A 21,154-nucleotide genomic window follows, 5' to 3' on the forward strand; every position below is an offset into this window, starting at 1 on the left:
CTTTTTTGTTGTTGCCTGTCTCCCTGTTCCCTGCCTCCCCCCTGCCCCCTACGGCAGTTTTGGGGTTTTTTCTTTAATTCTTCCCCTCGCCTCTCTAGCCTAGTTTCCTTTATTGACTATTTATTGAATGAATGAACTCCCCGACCCTGTTCCAGCAGCCTGGTTCCCCTCGACCCCATGCCATGCGACTTTCCCTCCTGGGAGTCCGATCGCAGCACACTCGCCGGGGGGCTGGACGTGCCGTGCGCCAAGGGAGGAGCCGGCGAGGGGGCCAGAGTCGCTCAAGCGGCCGCGGTCTGAGCAGGGGTTGGCTGGGAGCCTGGAGGCGGGCGGGAGGCGGGCAACAGCTCCGCCGTGGCTCGGAGGAGAGCTACACCGGCTCCAGAACTCTCGGAGCGGAGCCGCGGCCGGCGTAGAAGGCAACTCTTCCAGAGGGCGCGGCGGTCACCTGGGAGCCCCGCGGGGACCCGACGTGCCCGAGGGGAGCTCCCGGGCGCTGGGCTGCGGCTGCGGCGCGGGGCGGCGCTGCGGGGCCCGGATCCCACGAGACCTGGGACACCCGGGACGGAGGTGTGGCCGCGTCACCCTGCGCGGTTTGTGGTTGATCAAGCCGGGAAGCCGGTGCGTTTCTAAGCAGTCGCCACCCCAGCTTCTCTCAGCTCGAATTCAGCCTCCAAGTTGCAGGCACCGGAAAGACTACCTCGACGAGGAGGGCATCTGCCCCTGACTGTGGTGGGGTTTGCTCAGGGGCTTAGAAGGCACCGGGGACTGACCCAACCAGCCCGGGGAGGGCTGGCAGGCGCCTGAGAAAGCCGCAGGGCGTGGGCGGCCGTCGGGGTTCGGAGGCGAGGGGGCTGTGCTTGATTCATAGATCCCGAGGCCCTGAGCTTATCTCATGGGCTGTCTGCTCATCCACCAGTTGTCCCACGCCTGATCCCCGGCACTCCTTGGGGCGACTTCTGTGCAAACTTCTGATTCTGTTTCGCAAGATTCCCTTCTTCCCGGAAAGGTTGGGACGAGCTGCAGGTGCTAGCCTTGCACGTTGCGGACCAGGTGTCTCCGAGGAGAGGTGCACCTAGAAGAGGACAATGGCAGGGCCAGGATCAGAGCTGCCTTCTGGCCCTGTGGCCCCCATGCTCTTGTCATGGCTAACAGGACTAGGGGCTGGAATGGTCTTCCTGAGCTTCATGCAGAAACTCCTGTACCCTTACTTCTGGGACGACTTCTGGTACCTGCTGAAGGTGGTACACTGTGGACTTCGGTTGGAGATGTACAGACTGAAAGGGGAGCTGGTCACTGTCCTGGATAAATTCCTGATGCATGTCAGGAAGCAGCCTCAGAAACCTTTCATCATCTATGAGGGAGACATCTACACCTATCAGGATGTGGACAAGAGGAGTAGTAGAGTGGCCCATGTCTTCCTGAACCATTCCACGCTGAAAAGGGGCGATACCGTGGCTCTGCTGATGAGCAATGAGCCCGATTTCATTCACGTGTGGTTCGGCCTGGCCAAGCTGGGCTGCGTGGTGGCCTTCCTCAACTCCAACATTCGCTACGTCTCCCTCCTGCATTGCATCCGCAGCTGTGAGCCCAGGGCCCTCGTGGTGGGTGCAGGTAGAGTATGGGGTGTGGTCGGCTTGTGCAGAATGGCAACCCTGCCTCCTACCCCTACCCCCTCATTTTTTTGTTAGAACCAATTCACAACTAATATTCTGGGTGTGTGATGAAGTGTGCATGTTAAGGGTACAAAATAGTTTCATAATTCTATGCCAATGGTTTAATTCCCCCCTCCCACTTCAATCACTTACTCTGTTGTAAATTACTAATTATTAGCACAGCTTTTGAAGACTTCTGAAATCTCTGCTGCTTATTATTTTAGCGAAGGCGGGGGGGGGGGCAGGGGGGAGGGGTAGGGGCGCGCATTTTACCTTTCTTGATACCTTCAGTGAGTGCAAGAACGCAGAGATATAGAGTCTGGTAAGTTCTAAATTTTGTCAGATCTGACAAGATTATTTGACGAGGAGGAAAGTGATCCTGATTTCATTGTGGAACACATACTGCCTCGAATAGTAACATTATCCGGGTTGACTGCCTTTGCAGAAAAAACATGTTTAATCGCAAGTGCATGAATGCCAGTCTTCATGTCTGCTCTTATTCTGCACTGCCTGCAAGCTAGGATTTGCCTGGCAAGGTTGGGCTCCCACCTCACAGCCAGTGGCGGGCTCTTGGCAGACTCTCAGCTTCTCTCTCTCCCTTCTCCCACCCCAACCTGTGCATCATTTTCTTTATTTCAGTAAGTGCTAACCTTCTTCCCGCTCCCCTTCGATTTAGGCTTTGCATAAATATACTGACAGTGAACTACAAAGAAAAGTCTTTGGTTGAGTGCCTAACTAATGAAGGACCTAGTAAGATGGGTTGCATAACAAAGTGGAAGTGCAGTATGAAAACTGATGCTTTGGTATAATCTAAGTGGTTTATGCTTACGCTTCTTGCATGGGGGTAGGAAGGTGGAGCATGAGGAGGATCATGGCAAGGACCTCAGTGAAAATATTTAAGTATTTTAGGTTAATAGATATATACTGACACCTCATATAGAAGTTTTAGATTCACAGAGAAGTATAGGGGGAAAAATCTACATTTCTACACCAGTGGTGTCTAAAGTACAGTACCTTTCGTGTAACCTTTATTATATAATAATTGCACATCACATGAAAATGAATTAGGCAGTATATAGTAGAAAGGTTAGTTATTCAAGGCTTTCACTTTTGCTTGTTCCAGTTGTCCTTCCAGCTCAGTTTGTGACATGATGAAATAGCTAAAATGCTTACTCTTTTTATTTTATGATGATATTTTTTTTCATAGAAAGGCATTTTGTTTTAAATGTAGCAGTGTGTACATGTCAATCCCAAACTCCCAATCTATCCCTTATTACTCTTAAGCACTGATTTTATCTTATGTTATAGGAGTGGAGAAGCCAGAAGGCCTCTATTGTGTATTTTTGTTCTTTTTCTTTTTTCCATTCAACAGTAATATCCTCCAAGATTGAAATTCAGCTCCTCTTCACCTTGGAAGGAAGTTAACTAGTATGATAAAATTTCTCTGAACTGTAGCAATAAGTAGGATAAAGGAGTCACACAGAATTTTGATAACATGGTGAAGCAATATTTACCTCTAGTGCAGGGGCAGTGATAATATGAATGCAGCAGGGAAAACTATCACAGTGCATCTCTGGATATATTCTGACATTTTAGTTGCTCATTCTAATTTAGATTGCAGTTTCTGGAGCAAATCTAAACTTTAAATTGTGCAAAAAATTAGTAAAGCCATAAAGTCCCTTTAGAAGAGCAAACTAGAAGGGCCACGATATCTCTGAAAAGATTTCTGTGGCCATGATGTTGAGGCCAACCTGAGAAACGTCCCATATCCTGTCTCCTGACGGACTCGGCTTGAAGTGCATAGGGCTGGTTACCTCTCAAAACAGAGTTTTCAAACTTTTCTCTTGACCCTGTTTTTGCCTAATTAGGACCAATTAATTTTGCAATTTTACTTGTGCCAGTTTTTGCTTTGCTTGCCAATAACTAATTGCATAGTTTCCTTGTTTTTACCACTACCAGTCAGGTTTTGTTGGAACTTTAAGCCAAAAACATTTAATTGCTTTGCTCAGTAAGTAGGTACCTGGAGAAATCAACCTTAAATCCTAGTAACAGTTCTTTTTAGCATACCTCCAAAATACATAAACTGCTTATGTTTTTCAAAGGTAGGACAGTTCTATTTTTATTAATTACTAGTTTTGTTTTGTAAAACAGCACGGCTTAGATCACGGTCACTTTTTTGTATTTGAAGCTCTTACCCTGAAAACTGTATTCTTGGCATCTTGCGTCTCATCCATGAACAATTTATATATATAGCTTTTAGAACTTTCCATTTCAGAGGTCTTAAATTCTCATTGGATGTTTCTAATGGAGATGTATTATGAAATCATTATATCCCCAGGGAGAGTGTATCAGGTGGAAAGACCAGTCAAGTGGTTTAGATCAAGATAAGCCAGACAGTCCCAGGTTTCACTTATGATCTGCCACTTCTTAGCTGTGTGATTGAAGATAAGTTTATCAGCTGCCCTGAGTCTCGCTTTACTCAGCTGTAAAATGGTGATAATACCATCTCCTTCACAGTGTCATTCTGAGGATTAAATGACAACTTTTGTAAAGTGACTAGCTGAGTGCCTAGTATGTACAAAGTAAATCCTTGGTGAATTAACATAATTGCTGTTATCATTATAGATTCATCGGGGGCTTTTACTAAGGGATCTCATTTGGATTTTGCTGCTACATTCTAATTTGGTGTTAGCTGTAAGAAAGACTAGTAAGTCGGACTATCTGTTTGGGATAGGACCTTTAACGTTTCACTTTGCTGTGTTTTAGCAAAATGTTATTTTTCATAAATTATATAAAAACAGTGTCAAACAGGTTTTATAGGCAGGCCAGATATTGTCCAAGGTGGTCCATGGTGATAGGTGACGTTTTAATCATGGCAGGTGTCTGATAGTTCTGTCTGTATCAACTAAGCCACCAGGGAAATAGATGTTATTCTTGCTCTAATTGTCGGTAACAGAAATACGAATGTTGCCATTTACTCAAGGCTGACTGTGTGAAAGGTACTCCCAGTGATTCTGAGAAGCAGGCACAGAGCTATATTTTGGAAACTGAAAGGGAAAGAAATTCATCTAGGGTGTCTAGGATGACACAGCTTAGTAGGTACAGAGCAGACTCAAAACCTGGTATCTGATGTTAAGACTCTGCTGTATTATACACTATAGCCCAATGGTTTCTGGCTCTGTTAATCCCCTTTTGATATAACCATGAAAAAAATTGCATTCCAGTTATATAAAAATAGTAAAATTAAAGTTGCCAATATTAAGACATCAGGTTTTTCATGCACAGATAACTAGAAAAAATTTAAATGTTTATAAAACTATTATTCCTATTTCTCATTCTGAAGATTCAAAAATAGTTGCAAAAAAGCTTTATATCTGTATAGTTTCATTTAGAAGATGTATCAGGTGGCATCCCAACATTCCCTGGAAAATTTCAGCACTTACTGAAAATTAAATAGTCTTGTATTAAACCTAGTTCTTTCCCCCCAATATTTCAACTCTGATATTGCAAATAGTGCCTGCTGCCAAGATTATCATCCACCTAGATATGCTCTTCTCTTTACTTGGAACAAACAGAAAAATGTTGAGATGTTTGTGTATGGCTTTTAAAAGTTTTTGTCATTATATCCTTTGACATATTTAGCAATAATAAGAATAATGATAATAATAAATAATAATCTCTTCCATTTTTAAAGTACTGTGTAAATAACAAGCTGTTTTTAGACACATTATCTTATGTCATCCTCACCACAGCCATAGCCTGGTTTTAAAGATGAGGGAAGCATGGTTGGGAGTGGGCAAGTAATCTTGTTAAGCTCCTACTTCTAGGAGAGGCAGTATGGGAACTGGAGCCTGGATTTTCTGATGCTAAATCTCAAAACCTGTTGGGTATACCTTTGTCTTTGTCCTCATTTCTGCTCCTGCCCATTCCCTCATCTCCATCTTTTCCCTTCCTCTTCCCTTCACTTTCCACCCCTCCCTCTGCCCTGCTCCTTTTCCTTCTCTCTCTGTCACCTTCCATCCATTCGTCTACTTTGTTTCATCACTTTCCCACCAATCCTCTTGCCTCAGTCACTGTATGCTGTGGCTATCCCAGTGACTCAATGGAATGGTAAAGATCTGTTTGCCAATTCACGTATAGATATTTGTGTGGCTCTGAGGAATAGGCCAAGAACTCAGATGTAAGCTCTTAGAGAAGGAAGTTTGTTTTGTTTGCTGCTAAATTCTCAGAACTTAGTGTAAAGGAGATGCTCAATAAATATTTACTGCCTGGATGAATGAATAGGTGATTGAATGACCTAATGAAAAACTGTAAGGTACATCTGGGCATTCACTAACTGTTTACTTACTTGCCTATTTTTGCCCATCAATTGTCCCTCTGCTGTTCTTTTGATAGCTGATTTTGGCAGTAGATATATCAATGGAATTTCTGGTTGTGTTATTTTATATCAATGTCGCTAAATGTTAGAATCATGACTCCCCAAAAGTCAAAGCATTTTAGACTTCGTAGTCTTTAGTGTTTAGACTAAACATCCACAGAATCTCAGATTTACTTGCATGTGTGTATTTTGCACTCTCTCCTTTCTCAATATATCACATATTAAATCATTATAATTATAAGTGGATAACTAAAAAATATATATTGATATTATCCCAAACCTTTTTACTTTACATTCAGTAGTAGTTTGTGTCTCCACATTCTCAGAAGGGTTTTGTGTTTCTATTCACAAGAAGTACAATCCTATGTCAGCTCTCTAAACTTACAGTAATGCATGCAGCATTGCCCTGTTCGTTTTTATGATCTGTTGCATTCAGACTGTGCAGGGCAAATATTCCAGTTAACAATCAAGCCATTGTAATTCTCCAAGTGACTTTCAACCATAAAGGCATCTTCTTTTCAAAGACCAAAAGGAAGAGATAGAGGAAAAATAAGACCCTTTAAATTCTGTAGAAAGTTCTATAGAAAGTAATACATACTCAGATAGATAAGACATGGCTCATGTGAACCTGTAGTATTGTATCCATGTACTATGATAGCCTCACATATCTATTTTAATTTTTATGTGTAGTAGAATGAATGGCCGTTTTGCAATTTTTTTTCCCGTTTTAGACTCAGCTCTGTCAAGGATTACCTCCATTCCAAAAGAAAATAACTGATTTTGATTGGAAGTTTAAGTGGCTTCCTGGTTTACTAGTTGGAAACGGTACTGTTCTAAGCATGTGTTATTTTCTTCAGTGATCATGAGGATACCAACCCTGGAATTCTTATGTACAGTATATGTTGAACATGTGTTACCTTAAGGGAATGGTGCTTGAATACTGACAGGAGCAAAAACAATTTAAAGAGGGATTGTGCCTCCTCAGAGAAGTGGCAAGGCTGAATGGGAGAAACACACATCAGAGTAATAATTATTTACTGGCAATAGGAGACGTGTTGGAAATAATGTCAAATGAAGTATTCTACTTTTTATTTTCTTACGCAATTTTGCCAATAATAAATACACTGTCTACTCCCCAAAAGATGTGGGGACAGCTGAAAGTGAAAACCCATAAATCCATTTACAAACTTGTGTGCTCGTATTCAGGGCAGTTAATAAAGGTGCTTCAGGGAAGAATATGTTATCACAGTTGAAAGGCTTATGCCCCAGTGTACTTCCTAGGGTTATGATTATCAATAAACTAATATTTGTAAAAATAGCTGGCACATTGTTGGTGATGAAATTAGTTTCTGGCCTGATAAGAAGTATTGTTATCTACATCATGATATACGTTGCTTACTTAAGCATCAGTTTTCTTAGACACCATAGCCTACCCATGTGTTCTTTGAGAAACCTGTTGAGCTGCTGTTAAGCAGTAGGATGGTAATTATGAGCATGTGATGAGACCTACAACTTCACTTTGGTTTCTCTGTGAATATTGCTTTGCATTATGGAAAGCTCAAGTTAACCCTGTGCAGATGAATTTCATATTAGTTGTATTAACACATAAAAGTTTAAAGTTAAATGTTTGCCAGTGTTTTAAGAGCTACAAGCAATACATTTGAGATACCTATTAGTTTGTTTTATGTAGAATAAGATAATTTAAAAATAATTTTTGTAAGTCAGAGAAACACAAACATCATATGATATTACTTATATGTGGAATCTAAAAAAATAATACAAATGGACTTATTTACAAAACAGAAACAGACTCACAGACATAGAAAACAAACTTATGGTTACCAAAGGGGAAAGGGGGGAGGGATATATTAGGAGTTTTGGATTAGCAGATACACACTACTATATATAAAATAGCTAAACAACAAGGTCACAGGAAACTACATTCAATGTCTTATAATAACCTATAATGAGAAAGAATATATAGGTATGTATAACTGAATCACTTCTCTGTACACCAGAAACTAACACAACATTGTAAATCAACTATACCTCAATTTTTAAAAAAAAGTTGTTGTTGTTTTTTTTTTTTTTGCGGTACGCGGGCCTCTCACTGTTGCGGCCTCTCCCTTTACGGAGCACAGGCTCCGGACGTGCAGGCTCAGTGGCCATGACTCATGGGCCTGGCCACTCCGCGGCATGTGGGATCCTACCGGACCGGGGCACGAACCCGTGTCCCCTGCATCGGCAGGTGGACTCTCAACCACTGCGCCACCAGGGAAGCCCAAAAAAAAGAGTTTTTAATGCAGAATGAATAACATAATTCACACTAATGGCATATTAGAGGAATATATTACATTTTTACTCATTGATTTCATAGTCTTAGAAATGTGAATAAGAGGCATAATAATGATGTAGAAACAAGAAATTAATTTGTACAAACAGTACTAAAGGATTGTAAGCAGAGATCATAATTTACCTCTTTTTATGCTTGCAACCCCTCCTAACACAGTACCTTGCATATGCATATTTCCTGGAAGAATCTATTGCTTTGAAAAGAGAGATTCAATCTTCTCCTGTAGTGCGGACTTTGTTAAATCTTGTAGAATTGTCGTCTGTCTCATTTTCTTATGGTAATTTACTGATAAGACCTGCACCTACAGTGGATCCCATGGACAGAGCTCCATTCCATATCCAGCACCTATGGTGTGTGTGCCAGGCACAGTCAGTGAAAGGATGGAGTAGGACAGGCATCATTTTGAGGTGCTTACAGTTCTATGGGTTTCAATGGTAGGACACTTCACTAAAGAGTAAATCTTCATGAAACACAAACAAGTTTCCATGAAGTATTTAAACACATGCTATGTTGTGGTGGGACTTAATATTTAAAATTTACTTGCAAAATGACACTAAAACTTTCCATTTGATTAAGAAAGATTGACAGTGATAAGTAAATAGTGATTCTTTATCCCGTACAAGACTTTTCAAATTTTTATTTCAATTTTCACTATCCTCATCCACACTTCCTACCACTATTGAAGAAATAATTTGGTTAGATAAAATTCTATTTGATAATTCTAAATGTCTCAGCTAAGTCAATTTAATTGTAATGTATGAAGGAGATTAAGTTGTATCTCCTCTGATTCCTAGGAAATCCACTCACTTCCTTTTTCTTGTAAAAGTCATCACTCTGTAAGTACTCTGATTTTTTGGACTCTACAATTCTAACAAAGATTTGGGACCACAGTTAATCATATTGTAACTTTCTTTGTACTTAATTTGCCAATTTAGACACACATATTATTAAGAACACATAAAGTTTGTGCTGTGAATTTACAATTCCAGGTGAGAAATTTGAAATTAAGGTAATGAAATGGGTCAAGTCAGAGACTTAACCTTATATGTTCAGAATGCCCAGGAGAATCATTTAAACAAAATCTAGTGCTAAAAATTAAAAGAAGATACAAAATGCAGATCATGTGCTTGTCCTGCTTTTTCATTTATTTATGACTCGTCCTTCCCCTGGCATTCCTTGTAATTTTTCACTTCTCCTCACCAAAGCAATCTGTATACAGCAGCATGCTGTGTATGCTCAGTACAAGTAGATTTTTCTCTGGAATCTTACAGGTTATTTTATTTGGATTTGTTAAAGAAATAAAAATTAACTCAGAAAATTTCAAGCCCCAGTTTGCCTCCCCAACCCTGATATTTCAACTCCTTATCATTTTTCTGTGTTTTCGCAGTTTTCTTGCAGGTTTTATTGTGAATTTCCTAGTCCTATTTGATGTATTTCTCTTGCTGCTTCTTTGTGAACAATTTGGGTTATAGATTTTGAGGCGGTAAATCATGAGTTTTTTTCAAATGTTTTGTATTATAGTAGAACTAAGGGCTGACAGATGGCTTTTTGAAATAACGAGACAGCGATTTACATTTCCGGGAAGATGTTTAATGCATCACCCTGAATTCAGCTTCAAAATAGAATATATCTGGCGATTATTTTTTATTTTTTGTTTAAAAATTATTTAAAAATGTAATTATTTAGATGGACAGGTTTTATTTACATGGACCTTATCATTCTGACCAGGGTATATTTTACATTTAATAATATTTTTTATCATTGATTTCTTTAATGAGGTAATATATAGATTTTAGAGTTAGGTTAGACTAACAGTTCTGTCCACCAACTTGTGACCTTGGTTGAATTAGTTTCCTAGGGCTGGTGTAATAAAATAACACAAACTGGGTAGCTTAAAATGACAGAAATTCATCCCCTCACAGATTTGGGGGCTAAAAGTACAAAATCAAAGTATCTGCAGGGCCATGCTCCCTCTGAAGGGTCTAAGAAAGAATCTTTCCTCACCTCTTCCTAGCTTCTGGTGGTTGCTGGTAATCTTTGGCATTCCTTACATTAACTCTAAAAGGCCCCTGCGTAATATCCCCGTGGATGTTAATGTAGATTTTAAGATAAATAATATAGCACTCAGAAATCGCTTTTATCTTAGAAAAGTGTGATGTATTATAATACGAAAATAAAACTGGAGCACCCATGTAGAACATGAAAGTGGATCTTCACTGTTAAAGATCCATGTTGAAGGAAAGGAGTGTCACATTTTAAAAGAATTTAAAGAATATAAATAACTGTTTGTCTCTCTACTCTGGAAAAAAAAATGATGCCTCGCTCGCTTCCACCTCATCCAAGGAATGCCGATGCTCTGCTTCTTTTGTACCCCGTAGAGTGCTAGATACCTTCACGCTGAATATCTCCTTCTCCAAGACCTGCACCCACTCTCCATCTCCCTCCTTCTCTACCACTACCCTCCTCCTGGACAGACGACAGTTTCTCCTATATTAAAGATCAAATTAAGAAGGTCTAATTCAATCTCCCAGAGTGACTCAACACAGTCTCCCTTCCACAGTTGCTCGTTTGTTAATGTGTACAGTAGATGCTTCCCGAGAGAAGTATCCCTTTTCCTTTCTCCAGTCTGAATTTCAACCCAGACCCTTGACCTTGTGAGGACCCCTAAGCTCTTCAGGCCTGAAGACACCCGTGTTTCTGGCTTTTCTACTCCTCTGCCTTCTTTTTTGCTTGACGTGTGTTCTAGCCAGGCCTTGGATCCCACTGCTGCTGACACAGGCTCTGCTTTCACCAGCCCGCTCTCACCTGCCATTGTCATAGCCTGCTGTGCACCGTGGATCCTACTGCCTTTTCTGGAAGGTGTTCTTTTTCTCCTTTTGCTTTCAAAGACCTTTTACCTTTAATTATTCTAATCCAGAGGAAAGAGCATCTCTGAATCTCCTCATTTAACTTTTCACTCTGAAATGGTCTCTAAGCCATAATCTTGTGAATCCAGTCAGGTGTTTCTCCTGGATCATTACATTATAGTAGAACTAAACAGTGACAGACAGATGGCTTTTTGGAATAATGAGCTACTGAGTTGTATTTCAAGGAGAATGTTTAGTGCAGTGTCCTGAATTTAAATGTAAAGCAAAGTACGAAAATAGAGTTTTATTTAAAAATTGGGAAAAAAACACTATCCGGATAATGGAATCTCCAAAGTTCAATTTGAATTGGGCTATTTGCATTGATTAAATCAGGTAATAACTAGATTTTCCTTTCTGTTGGTCATGTTGAAACATACTCATGAAATGGCTGGGATGTCACTTATCCAACATGAAAAGGAAGTAAGCGTTGTATTTACATATCATCCCTGTTCCAACATGCAAAAGAACACACAAGGTGAGTGCTTTGAGATTTATGTCTTATTTACTTACTCCTAACCCTTTGGCTTTCAGATTTGCTTGAAACTATAGAAGAGATCCTTCCGAGCCTCCCAGCAGATATCAGTGTTTGGGCAATGAAAGAGTCTGTTCCACAAGGCATAATTTCACTCAAAGAAAAACTGAGCACAGCATCTGACAGTCAGGTGCCACATAGCCACCATGCTGCCTCAAACCTCAAGACTCCTTATCTTTATATTTTCACTTCTGGAACAACAGGTAAGATCCATCTGTTCTTGAAACTTAAGAAGAATGCAGCGTATTTGCAAAGCAGCAGTTTCAGGCAAATCTCTGCCATGTGTAGTTGTAGCTGAGCAAAGAACTCATGTGCCCTTGACACAGAAAGCCAAACTCTGACAGTGGGAGTCTGCAGCCCAGTAAGGATTTATTGCAGGGTGCCCAGCCTCAGATCCACTCCAACTTGATCTTTGAGTTAGGGGTTTCTTAAAGGGGAAGAACAAAGAAGCTAGGGTGAATCATCAGCTTGTGACATTTCTGTGCCAGTTTCCGGGGAGTCAGGCTGTCTCTGGTTTACAGCTCTCTGACCAGGTGCTTCATGGCTTGAGGGTCTGTGAGCTCATCTCACCCTGGAGAAACAACCTGAGTTTACACGTTAATGATATCTATAATAGCTACTTTAGTACATTAACAATGTTATCCGCAAGAGCAATTTTAGTCATCTGACTCTGGTTGATTATTGTTCAGTTAGCCCAGAATTGAGGTCAGAGGGGACAAGAAAGGGAACAAAGCTTTGGATGTATAGAGATTAATCATAAAGTTGGTAAGAGAACTTGGTTTTAGGGGGGGCTCGGTTTCATAGTCACCATACATCTCAGAAAGCATGCATCCAAGAAGGCCTGGGGTTCTTAGATATTTGAACTCCCAAACTTGGATGAAAAAGGTAATTGTTTTAACGTTAACTTGACAAGTCACCATGTTCACTTGGCCATTGTCTCATGTGGAAAGATTTTCTTCAAGTTTGGTAGTACAAATGGCACAGGAATGTGTGAAGACTTGACCCAACCCGGTTGCTCAGAGTGTGGAATTTGGCCAGCTTCTTTGGCAGGATCTTTGCTAGCTTCCCTTAGTTGCCTAATGTATAAAATGAAAAGATTAGTTTAAATAGTTTCTAATTATCCTGCTGCATTAAAAAATCCATTAGTCTACTTTAAAACCATTTTCTTAATTCTTGTATAAAATGTTAAATCCTAAGCACAGTCCAAGTGTAGCTGCAATTTAAGTACCTGTAGCTGGCTCTCCTCGTTTTGCATAAGTTGATTGGAACATGTGAGAAACAGGAAATCTTGAAGGCATTGCAGGTTTGAGGAAGGATACAAAATAGAATCAAGTCACTAAACTTTCCCTTTTTTAGGTAAACAACAACACACACACACAAAGAATGTGAAACTACCTGAGAATTCAAAAGAAATGTTAAACTTAATTGATTCTTAAGAAAAATTGAATGATATCTTTGGTAGTCTAAGTAAGCTTTTGTAATTAATTTGAAGATGACTGGGAGTTTGAATTAGAGGCATATTAAAAATATTGGTACTAATTTCTTATGCACAGGTAGTATTGTAAGCAAAACTACTATTTTTTTTTTTTTAACATCTTTATTGGAGTATAATTGCTTTACAATGGCATGGACATATATACACTACCAAACGTAAGGTAGATAGCTAGTGGGAAGCAAAACTACTATTGCATTAGTAAAATTTTCTTACTTTTTTCTTTTCCTTTTTCCTATTTGGAGGCTAACAATGATCTCTATACTGGAGAGTAGACTATGGTTTTCTTTTTGACTTTGTTTGCAGCAGCTTTGATAAATAAACTAGGAAATGCTAATATGTATCAAGTCGCCAGCATAAATTCAGACTGACTTTGGACTTTGAAAGAGACAATAAAATTTTGGAAATTATATGCTTTGAAAACTTCCAACGGAAGGTACTTGTAAAAATAGAAAGTGACTCTGGTCTTCAAAACAATCTTTACCTCTCCCCGCTCCCTCCGACCCCCCTCCCCACCCCAAAAGAGAATAGTGTGGAGCAGACTATTAACATCTTTTGTTCTTGAAGATTAAAACCAGAGTGTTTGATACATTTGCACAACAGGCTGAAAGCAAAAGCGCTATTAATTTTTTCTGTTTGATATTTATTTGTATTAAAGTTATACAGCACAGAGATGAAAAATTCTAATAGTTTTAAAAATTTTAGAGAAAAGTACCCTGCTTACCCCTCTATTTCTCCATCCTGAAACCAATTACATTCAGTATTTTTTAGATCTTTCCTTCTGTAATCACCTCCATTTATCTAAATAGATTTATGAATAGTATTTTACTGGATACTTAATAGGTACCTACTAAAAAGTATGTACTGCTTTTCCACAATGGAAGATGAGGATTTTATCTTCTTTCTTTACCACTCTCTCCCTCCACTCATTTCTTTCTCTCTGGTGCAGATACTTTCTCTCCCCAATATCACCCTAATATTGTTTCATCATAAATTTTTGTTTGATTGGTATCAGTATCATAACTTAGTAGATACTATTTCTTGCTGAGCTCTATAGTATAACAAAATTATATTTATTTCCTTTCGTGTAAAACTCTCCCCAACCTTGGATTAATCATTTGGTTTTGTTTGTTTGCTTGCTTAGTTTTCTATACACCTATAAATGGTTTGTACCCATCCCTTTATTAAAAAGTAACTCACCTTTAGATGTTGAAAAGCTAGTCTGTATTCTGTCAAGCCCACGTTCTTGGCTGCACCCTTCCCAGAGCTTTCCTCCCTATGATTCCAGTCTTGACATGTTGCTCTCTTACTGTCCTGGGTTCATTCCTCACCATCACCCTGAGAATTCCCTTCAACTCTTTTCTTTTTTTCTGATCCCCTGATTCTTAGATTCTAAATTCATTTCCTTAGTTTGCTTTTCATTTTATCACTGCACTGCTTTCATTAGCTGCTTGATAAAGAGTATTTAGCAGGTATGTTTTAAGTCCTTATATGCCTGAAAGTGTCTTTTTCTACCCTTACACTGGTTTGTATAGAATTCTAGATTAGAAATGATGTTGATGCAGGGACTTGAAGGCATTGCTTTTTTATCTTCTGTCTTCCAGTACACGTATTGAGAAGTCTTTTTCTTTCTGATTTCTAATCCTTTACTTGCAACCTGGTATTGTTTTTCTTTCTTTCTTTTTGGGGATTTTTAGAATCTTTTATTAGCCTTCAGTAGTCTATGATATCATGATTATTTGTACTGGAACCAGTCTTACTTATCCATTTTGCTGGTAAATTTGCAAGCCTTTTAAATCTAGAAACTCATGTCTTGCAAGTCTAGGTACTTGAAAATTTTTTTTTAAAGGTGTCTACATATCTTCTTTTTCCTTCTTTATTTCTATTCTTTCTGCCCATTCCCTCCTTCTATTATATTTGTTTGCTTGTTTGTTCTTTTATCTTTGGAACTCTAACTTTTTAAAGATTGGCCTCCTTGCACTTAGTTATTAATTTTCTAATCTTTTATATCCTATTTTCCTTCTCTTACCTTTTGATTTACTTTTTTTTAAGTGCAAAACAATAAATTTTTATTTGTTCACAGTTAAACACAAGCAACTGCCTTGACATTTTAGAGCATTCTAGGAAGGACAGCAAATCCTTTTGATTCCAATTCCCATTCACTAAGATTGTACCATTTCCTCCTGCTGTTCACGTTTATGGCATCTCATGTGGATTGTTTGACATGCTTTTAAAATCAAGATGGGAAGGTGTAAACCTTTTGACAAGAGATGACTTTCTATAATTTAGCTTTTAGCAGTCAGCCAAAAAAAAAATCTGTTTTTCACTGATGGGACCCCTTGATTTACTTTTTGAGAGATTTATCTTTTAACCCTTGTGTTCTCTTACTATTTCTCATTTTGTAGCATGTTATTTTTGTATTATTGATACTTCATTGTCTCATATCTCTCAGAATATTAATATTTTTTGAAAATTTCTCCTCTCTACCTTGTCTCTATTTTCTCTGTCATCCTTTTATCTTTTGTTTTATGTTGCTCTCTGTTCTTTACCCTAGAGGATTTTCTCAAATATCTGGTGACCTTTGGCTGTGCATGTTTAAAATGCAGCCACCAAAACACACACACACAAAAACAAACCAAATCCTAACTAGAAGCTCTGTGTGATTGAGTGGGATTGTGGGCTGGTTAGTTTCATTGCTCACGACATTTTGTTGGGAGATTCGTGACTGTCAGTTTTTACTTCTGGGCGCCTTAGATTCCTCAGATAAAAATCTTGAAGGGAAAACTAGTCAAGTGTGAAAAGGGAGCTGGAGAAGGATGCAGACTTTCTTTTATTCTCCCTACTTGTTCAACCTCTCTTCTTCCTGGTGTTTCCAGAGGCTCATCTTTTTCCAGAGAATACACATCAGATCTTATAGCAGTGTGGAGGAAGCAACCTGGGGCTGTAATTTTATTTTATTTTTTGCATTTTAAAATATCAAAAGCATTTATTGACATTCTTCCAAATTTGGATTGTGAATGATCTTATACAGGGAAAGTTATACAGGTAGCATCTCCTGTTAGCTTGAAGTTCTGAGCAACATGGGGTCTTGTAGAGATCAGAGCAGAGCAACATACAGAATTAGGCATATAGTAGATGTCATGCTTTAGAAATACAAAGCTATCAAAGAATGTAACAAAATCATATTTTTTACTGACTAGGGCCCTTGGACTCTTTAATCAATAGAAATTGATTAAGTTCTACTCAATAGAAATTGATAAGAGGTCAGATGAGGGATTCATGCTAGGCTTTATCGGGACTTGTGCTGCACATGAGGAAGTGAAAACAAGTAACAGGTGCCCTTACTCCCTGAGGAGGGACTGGTTCCTTAAATGGTGGGGGTGGATTGGTGGGTTGGACTGGAGGGTGGCTTAGGTGTTCTGCCCACCCCCTGGGTGGTACTTTGTGCAGGGATCACGTGCAGTGCCCTGCTTTTGCTCTGGGCACCTCAGAAATGGCAGTTGAGCTGTGGCCTTTTTGTATTTTATTGTTCATAATTGCCTCAACTGTGCATGCGTGCACAGTTATTTTTAGTCCCTTATAGTTTCTTTGTATTCTGTTGCTCAAGGTGAAGCAACTCCAATAAAGGATCCCAGGCGCCAGCTCCCAGCCTGTCTCACATTGAGCCTTGCTAGAGGCTTCATTGACACTTTTTATTAAAAGCATCTCTCTTGTTCTCTCTCTCTAATATAAGCTGATGTTTTGCAACTCAAAACCCAGAGCTGAATTAAGTGATGATAATTGTAATGAACATGAGAATTAATATTAGTATGTCACCTATTATCATAAAAATCACTTGATTCTCACATAAAAATCTTATAATGTTGATAACGATGAAGGTGTTGGTGCAAGTTACGAAGTGATGTAAAGAAATGAGACTTGGAAAAGTTAGATGACGGCAGTAGAGTTTGCTCATAAGCCCTTTCAGGCAGGTTATAAGGGAGCATTTTGGATTATATTGAATCTTTCCTAATCATTTTACTACTATGAAGTTCTGTTTACCCAAGCTCACCAAAATATTATATCCATGGACCCAGGAACAGACTTAGATGTCTCTGAGTAAGGAAAGGATTGAGGTCAGTTTTTATACCATTCACATGTCTTTGACCTGGGAGATTCTGTGAGATCTTGATGAACAAGGGGTGATTCCCTTATCTATGACTCTGATGGAATTGCTTCTTAAACATAACTCCCACTTAGCTCCCTCTTTATAGTTCCATATTGATATTCCACTGGGGGGGGTACCTGGTCATCAAGTTTCTGAGCCTCGCTGGGGTTCTGTGGGAGCAAACCAACTTTCTTCAAGGCTTCAGCTTCGGTTTCATCTTCTTGGGTCTGCTGTGTCAGTCACCAGTTGTCCATCTGCCTTTCTTTTTTTTCTTCCTTCCTTCCTTCCTTCCTTCCTTCCTTCCCTCCCTCCCTCCCTGAGCCGGGTCTTAGTTGTGGCATGTGAATTCTTAGTTGCGGTATGCATGTGGAATCTAGTTCCCCAACGAACCTGGACCCCCTGCGTTGGGAGTGCAGAGTCTTACCCACTGGACCACCAGGGAAGTCCCCATCTGCCTTTCTAAAATTGTGTTGGCCATTCTTTTGGCGTATGTATGTGTTCAGTCTGCCAGCTTCTGGTTCTGTTGTTGCTCACTGAAATTGGTTAGGTGCCTGAAGATCTCTAGGAAAGGCTATTTAAGCCTGGTCAGAGCAGCCTTGCCTTCAGCCACTCCGGTAAGTAGTGGGAGGGGGAAAAAGACAGAACTGCCTTCCACGCTGCGCCTGGGGCCAGTTGCTATCACCATCTATGTCTCTATTTACTTTTGTCCCTCTTTCTCCTTAATCCTATGGATTCTTTCCTTTTTCCAAAATTATCCCCGAATTCCCCAGATTTTTTCATCCCTGCCCCTAAATTGGTTTTCTCTAGATATCATCTGTTCCTCCTTCTTCCTGCTAATCCCCAATTCACTGGACACAGCCTCACTCCCACCTTTACGCCTGGACCTTATCGCAGTGGTCTCCTCACATCTGCGGACATGTGGGGAGTTTCAATGCTAGGGATTCATAGAAGGTTAGAAGAACAAAGGACTTCAGAGACCATCTAAGGTAGCATTTCTCCAAGCATGTGGCACAGCATGTCCCTTCATGTCTACAAAGAAGGGAAATAAAAGTTGTAAAGGGGCTTTATGACCACATGAGCTTGAGAAACATCATTGAAAAAATAGTAACATTTCTGTACTGTTGGGCTTGTCGAAAGCTTTAATATGTTAATGTGCTTTCTAACTCTTCCAAGAAGGGACTTTAACTTGCAGTTTTAACACGCTTCATTTATTCTGTTGGTTCTTCTTTCCTTCTTTAAAACTTTAAACTCCATGAACCTTTGATCACTTTCATTTGTTGGATAAGCTCCTATCTGTTGTCTCATTTATCAAAAAGTCTGAGTACCTTGAATGGTTTAATAATAAATTAATGAGATCATTATTCACTTAAAGCTAACCAAATTAGGAACGAAAACATGACTAATTCGCTCACTAAAGTGCTTTACAGGAGTGACATAAGCACACAGGTGGAAAATAACTAGATAAAGCATCCTTCTTTTTTCGACATACCTCCAACTGAAAAGTTATTTTTAAGGCTGGGTTGCCATGAGGTCAGGAACAATATGGAAAGTAGGGAATATGGTGACTGAAGAACAGTAGGTGGGAACTTCTCGGAAGCAGAAAATGCATAAATATTTGATTCTCTCAATGAAGAAGAAAAGGCATTGCATTATCAAGAATCAAGGATGCTAGTCTCACTCAAAATCTTTATACATGGCTTTGAGAAGAAATTTTGGAGGGATTCTCAGTACATGTGGATGACAATAAACTCTTTTAGGGTGTGAGATGCCAACCTATCAGGAAAAGCCACAGAAACTTCTTTTGAAAAAATGTAATAAATGAATTTTGGTTAGGATGGTAGGCAAGATCATGCCAATTTTCTGTATGAGATCTTCCAGTTAATGGAAATGGAGGACAAAGCCTATCAGAAAATATCAAAGCAGGTGCAGCAGCAAGGCGGACTTGAGGCTCACCCTGGTGAGTGTCTGGAAGTCACTGTAGACTGGGGTTCATAGCTACATGTGCTGTCACCAAAAACCCATGACAACTTGGGCTTTATTCAGTAAATGTGTTGAACCAGAGAAAGAATGATATATTTTTGGCATCTTTATAGCAGATATGGCTCTTTGAACCTTACAAGATCTCAAACTCTATGTAATTTTATAGTTTTAATCCTTCTGGGTAGATCTAAGATTCTAGAGATTAATTACAGTTGTAGCTGACATCTGTATGGCCCCTTTTACCAAGGATATAGACCATTTTGATGTATTTTTGTCTCAACTGCTGTTGTAGTTGATACCAGCATAGTATCTATTCTATTCTTTCTTTCTTTCTTTCTTTTCTTCTAGGTCTCCCAAAAGCAGCTGTGATTTGTCAGCTGCAGGCTATGAAGAGTTCTGCTGGATTATGGGCTTTTGGTTGTACTTCCAATGACATCATTTATATATCCCTTCCTCTGTATCATAGCGCAGGATCTCTCCTGGGAATTGGTGGATGTATTGAGTTAGGTAAGCTTTTATTTTCTGTTTCATAAGTTCTCAAAATGCCTAATAATTGGAACTTGCCTTCATTAAAGTGCAAAACTCTATCAGTAGAATTCAGAGTGATCGTGTGCATGTTATACAATTATAAAAAAATATTTATTAAAAGGACACAATTTCATCACATACTTCAGTGTATGCCTGAAGTGGAAAGAGCAGTAATTTGGCCTTGTGGTTGGATCTGGCTGTAGACAGGGCTTCCCTCTCCATGTGGTTGCTCACCCTTGAGTGGTTGCCACCCCTGCCCTTAAATGGTGGTAGGAGCCTTCCCAGAGGGTGAACTCAGAAGCTGTGTAGCTCTTAAGTCTTAGCCTCCTCGGAAGTAACATGGATCATTTCACCTGCACTTTGTTGATCAAAGCAAGTCAAAAGCCAGTTTAAATTCAAGATTTGAAGAGTTGGGAAAGAGACCCCACTTCTTGAAGGGAAGGGTGGCAAATTCACACTGCAAAGGTAAGGGCGTAGGAGAACTTGTTGAGGCTATCTTTGCAAACAGTGTACCCCAGATACCCAAGAAGTCAGTTGGTAGAGCTGGTGACTCAGTAGATTCCATTCATAACCGTGCTGAGATTATGTGTCTGTTACTAGTTAGCCCAGAAATAATATACAGAGATAATTCACCATTATTTATGTTTGTCTAAAATACTATAAAGTAATCTTATAGAATAGTATATTTCAAATATGATCAATGTCCACAATAAATAAAGATGAGGGTCAAGACATTAGTATTTTCCTTGGAACATATTCATATGACTTACATTGTTATTAAAATTAGGATGTTACAATTAGCAGTCATCAATGAACCTTTTTTGTTGGTGCTTTCATACTAACTCTACCTTACCAGCTCTCAATCTCAAACTATATTGAGACTGCTTAAAAGTTTTTAAAAATGAATACTATGTATATATTCAACGTTGAAAGCAAGTGAATATTCTTGGTTTCTGTGAAGAAGGATGACCTTATCTATATTCATGCTCTAATACTTGTAATTCTCCTACATATTTTGACTGCTTCTTTCATCCCATATATTGCAAAAAGTGTATCTACAGTCAGAATATAAAATTACAAGATGAATATTTTTTAAAGACTTATTGGACTGTAAGATTAATGTTTTCAAATGAGCTTGATATAAATGGCCACTGATGGATTATAAAAGCCTTGAAAGTGAGCA

The 21,154-nt window shown here is 39.3% G+C and overlaps 1 protein-coding gene across 1 annotated transcript in view; it reads left to right on the top strand.

Annotated features, from left to right (window-relative positions):
- The first annotated feature begins 341 nt into the window (after positions 1-341).
- The window catches only part of SLC27A6 (solute carrier family 27 member 6), a 71,107-nt gene continuing 50,294 nt past the window's right edge, over positions 342-21,154 (top strand). Inside the window, exons 1-3 of the mRNA XM_079916980.1 lie at positions 342-1,614; positions 11,824-12,027; positions 19,792-19,950. Coding sequence (XP_079773106.1) covers positions 1,089-1,614; positions 11,824-12,027; positions 19,792-19,950 — 889 coding nt within the window. The 5' untranslated portion in view covers positions 342-1,088. The remainder of the gene's footprint in view (positions 1,615-11,823; positions 12,028-19,791; positions 19,951-21,154) is intronic.

The sequence above is a fragment of the Stenella coeruleoalba genome (assembly GCF_951394435.1).
Source record: "Stenella coeruleoalba genome assembly, chromosome: 3".
In the NCBI taxonomy this organism is placed as follows: domain Eukaryota; kingdom Metazoa; phylum Chordata; class Mammalia; order Artiodactyla; family Delphinidae; genus Stenella; species Stenella coeruleoalba.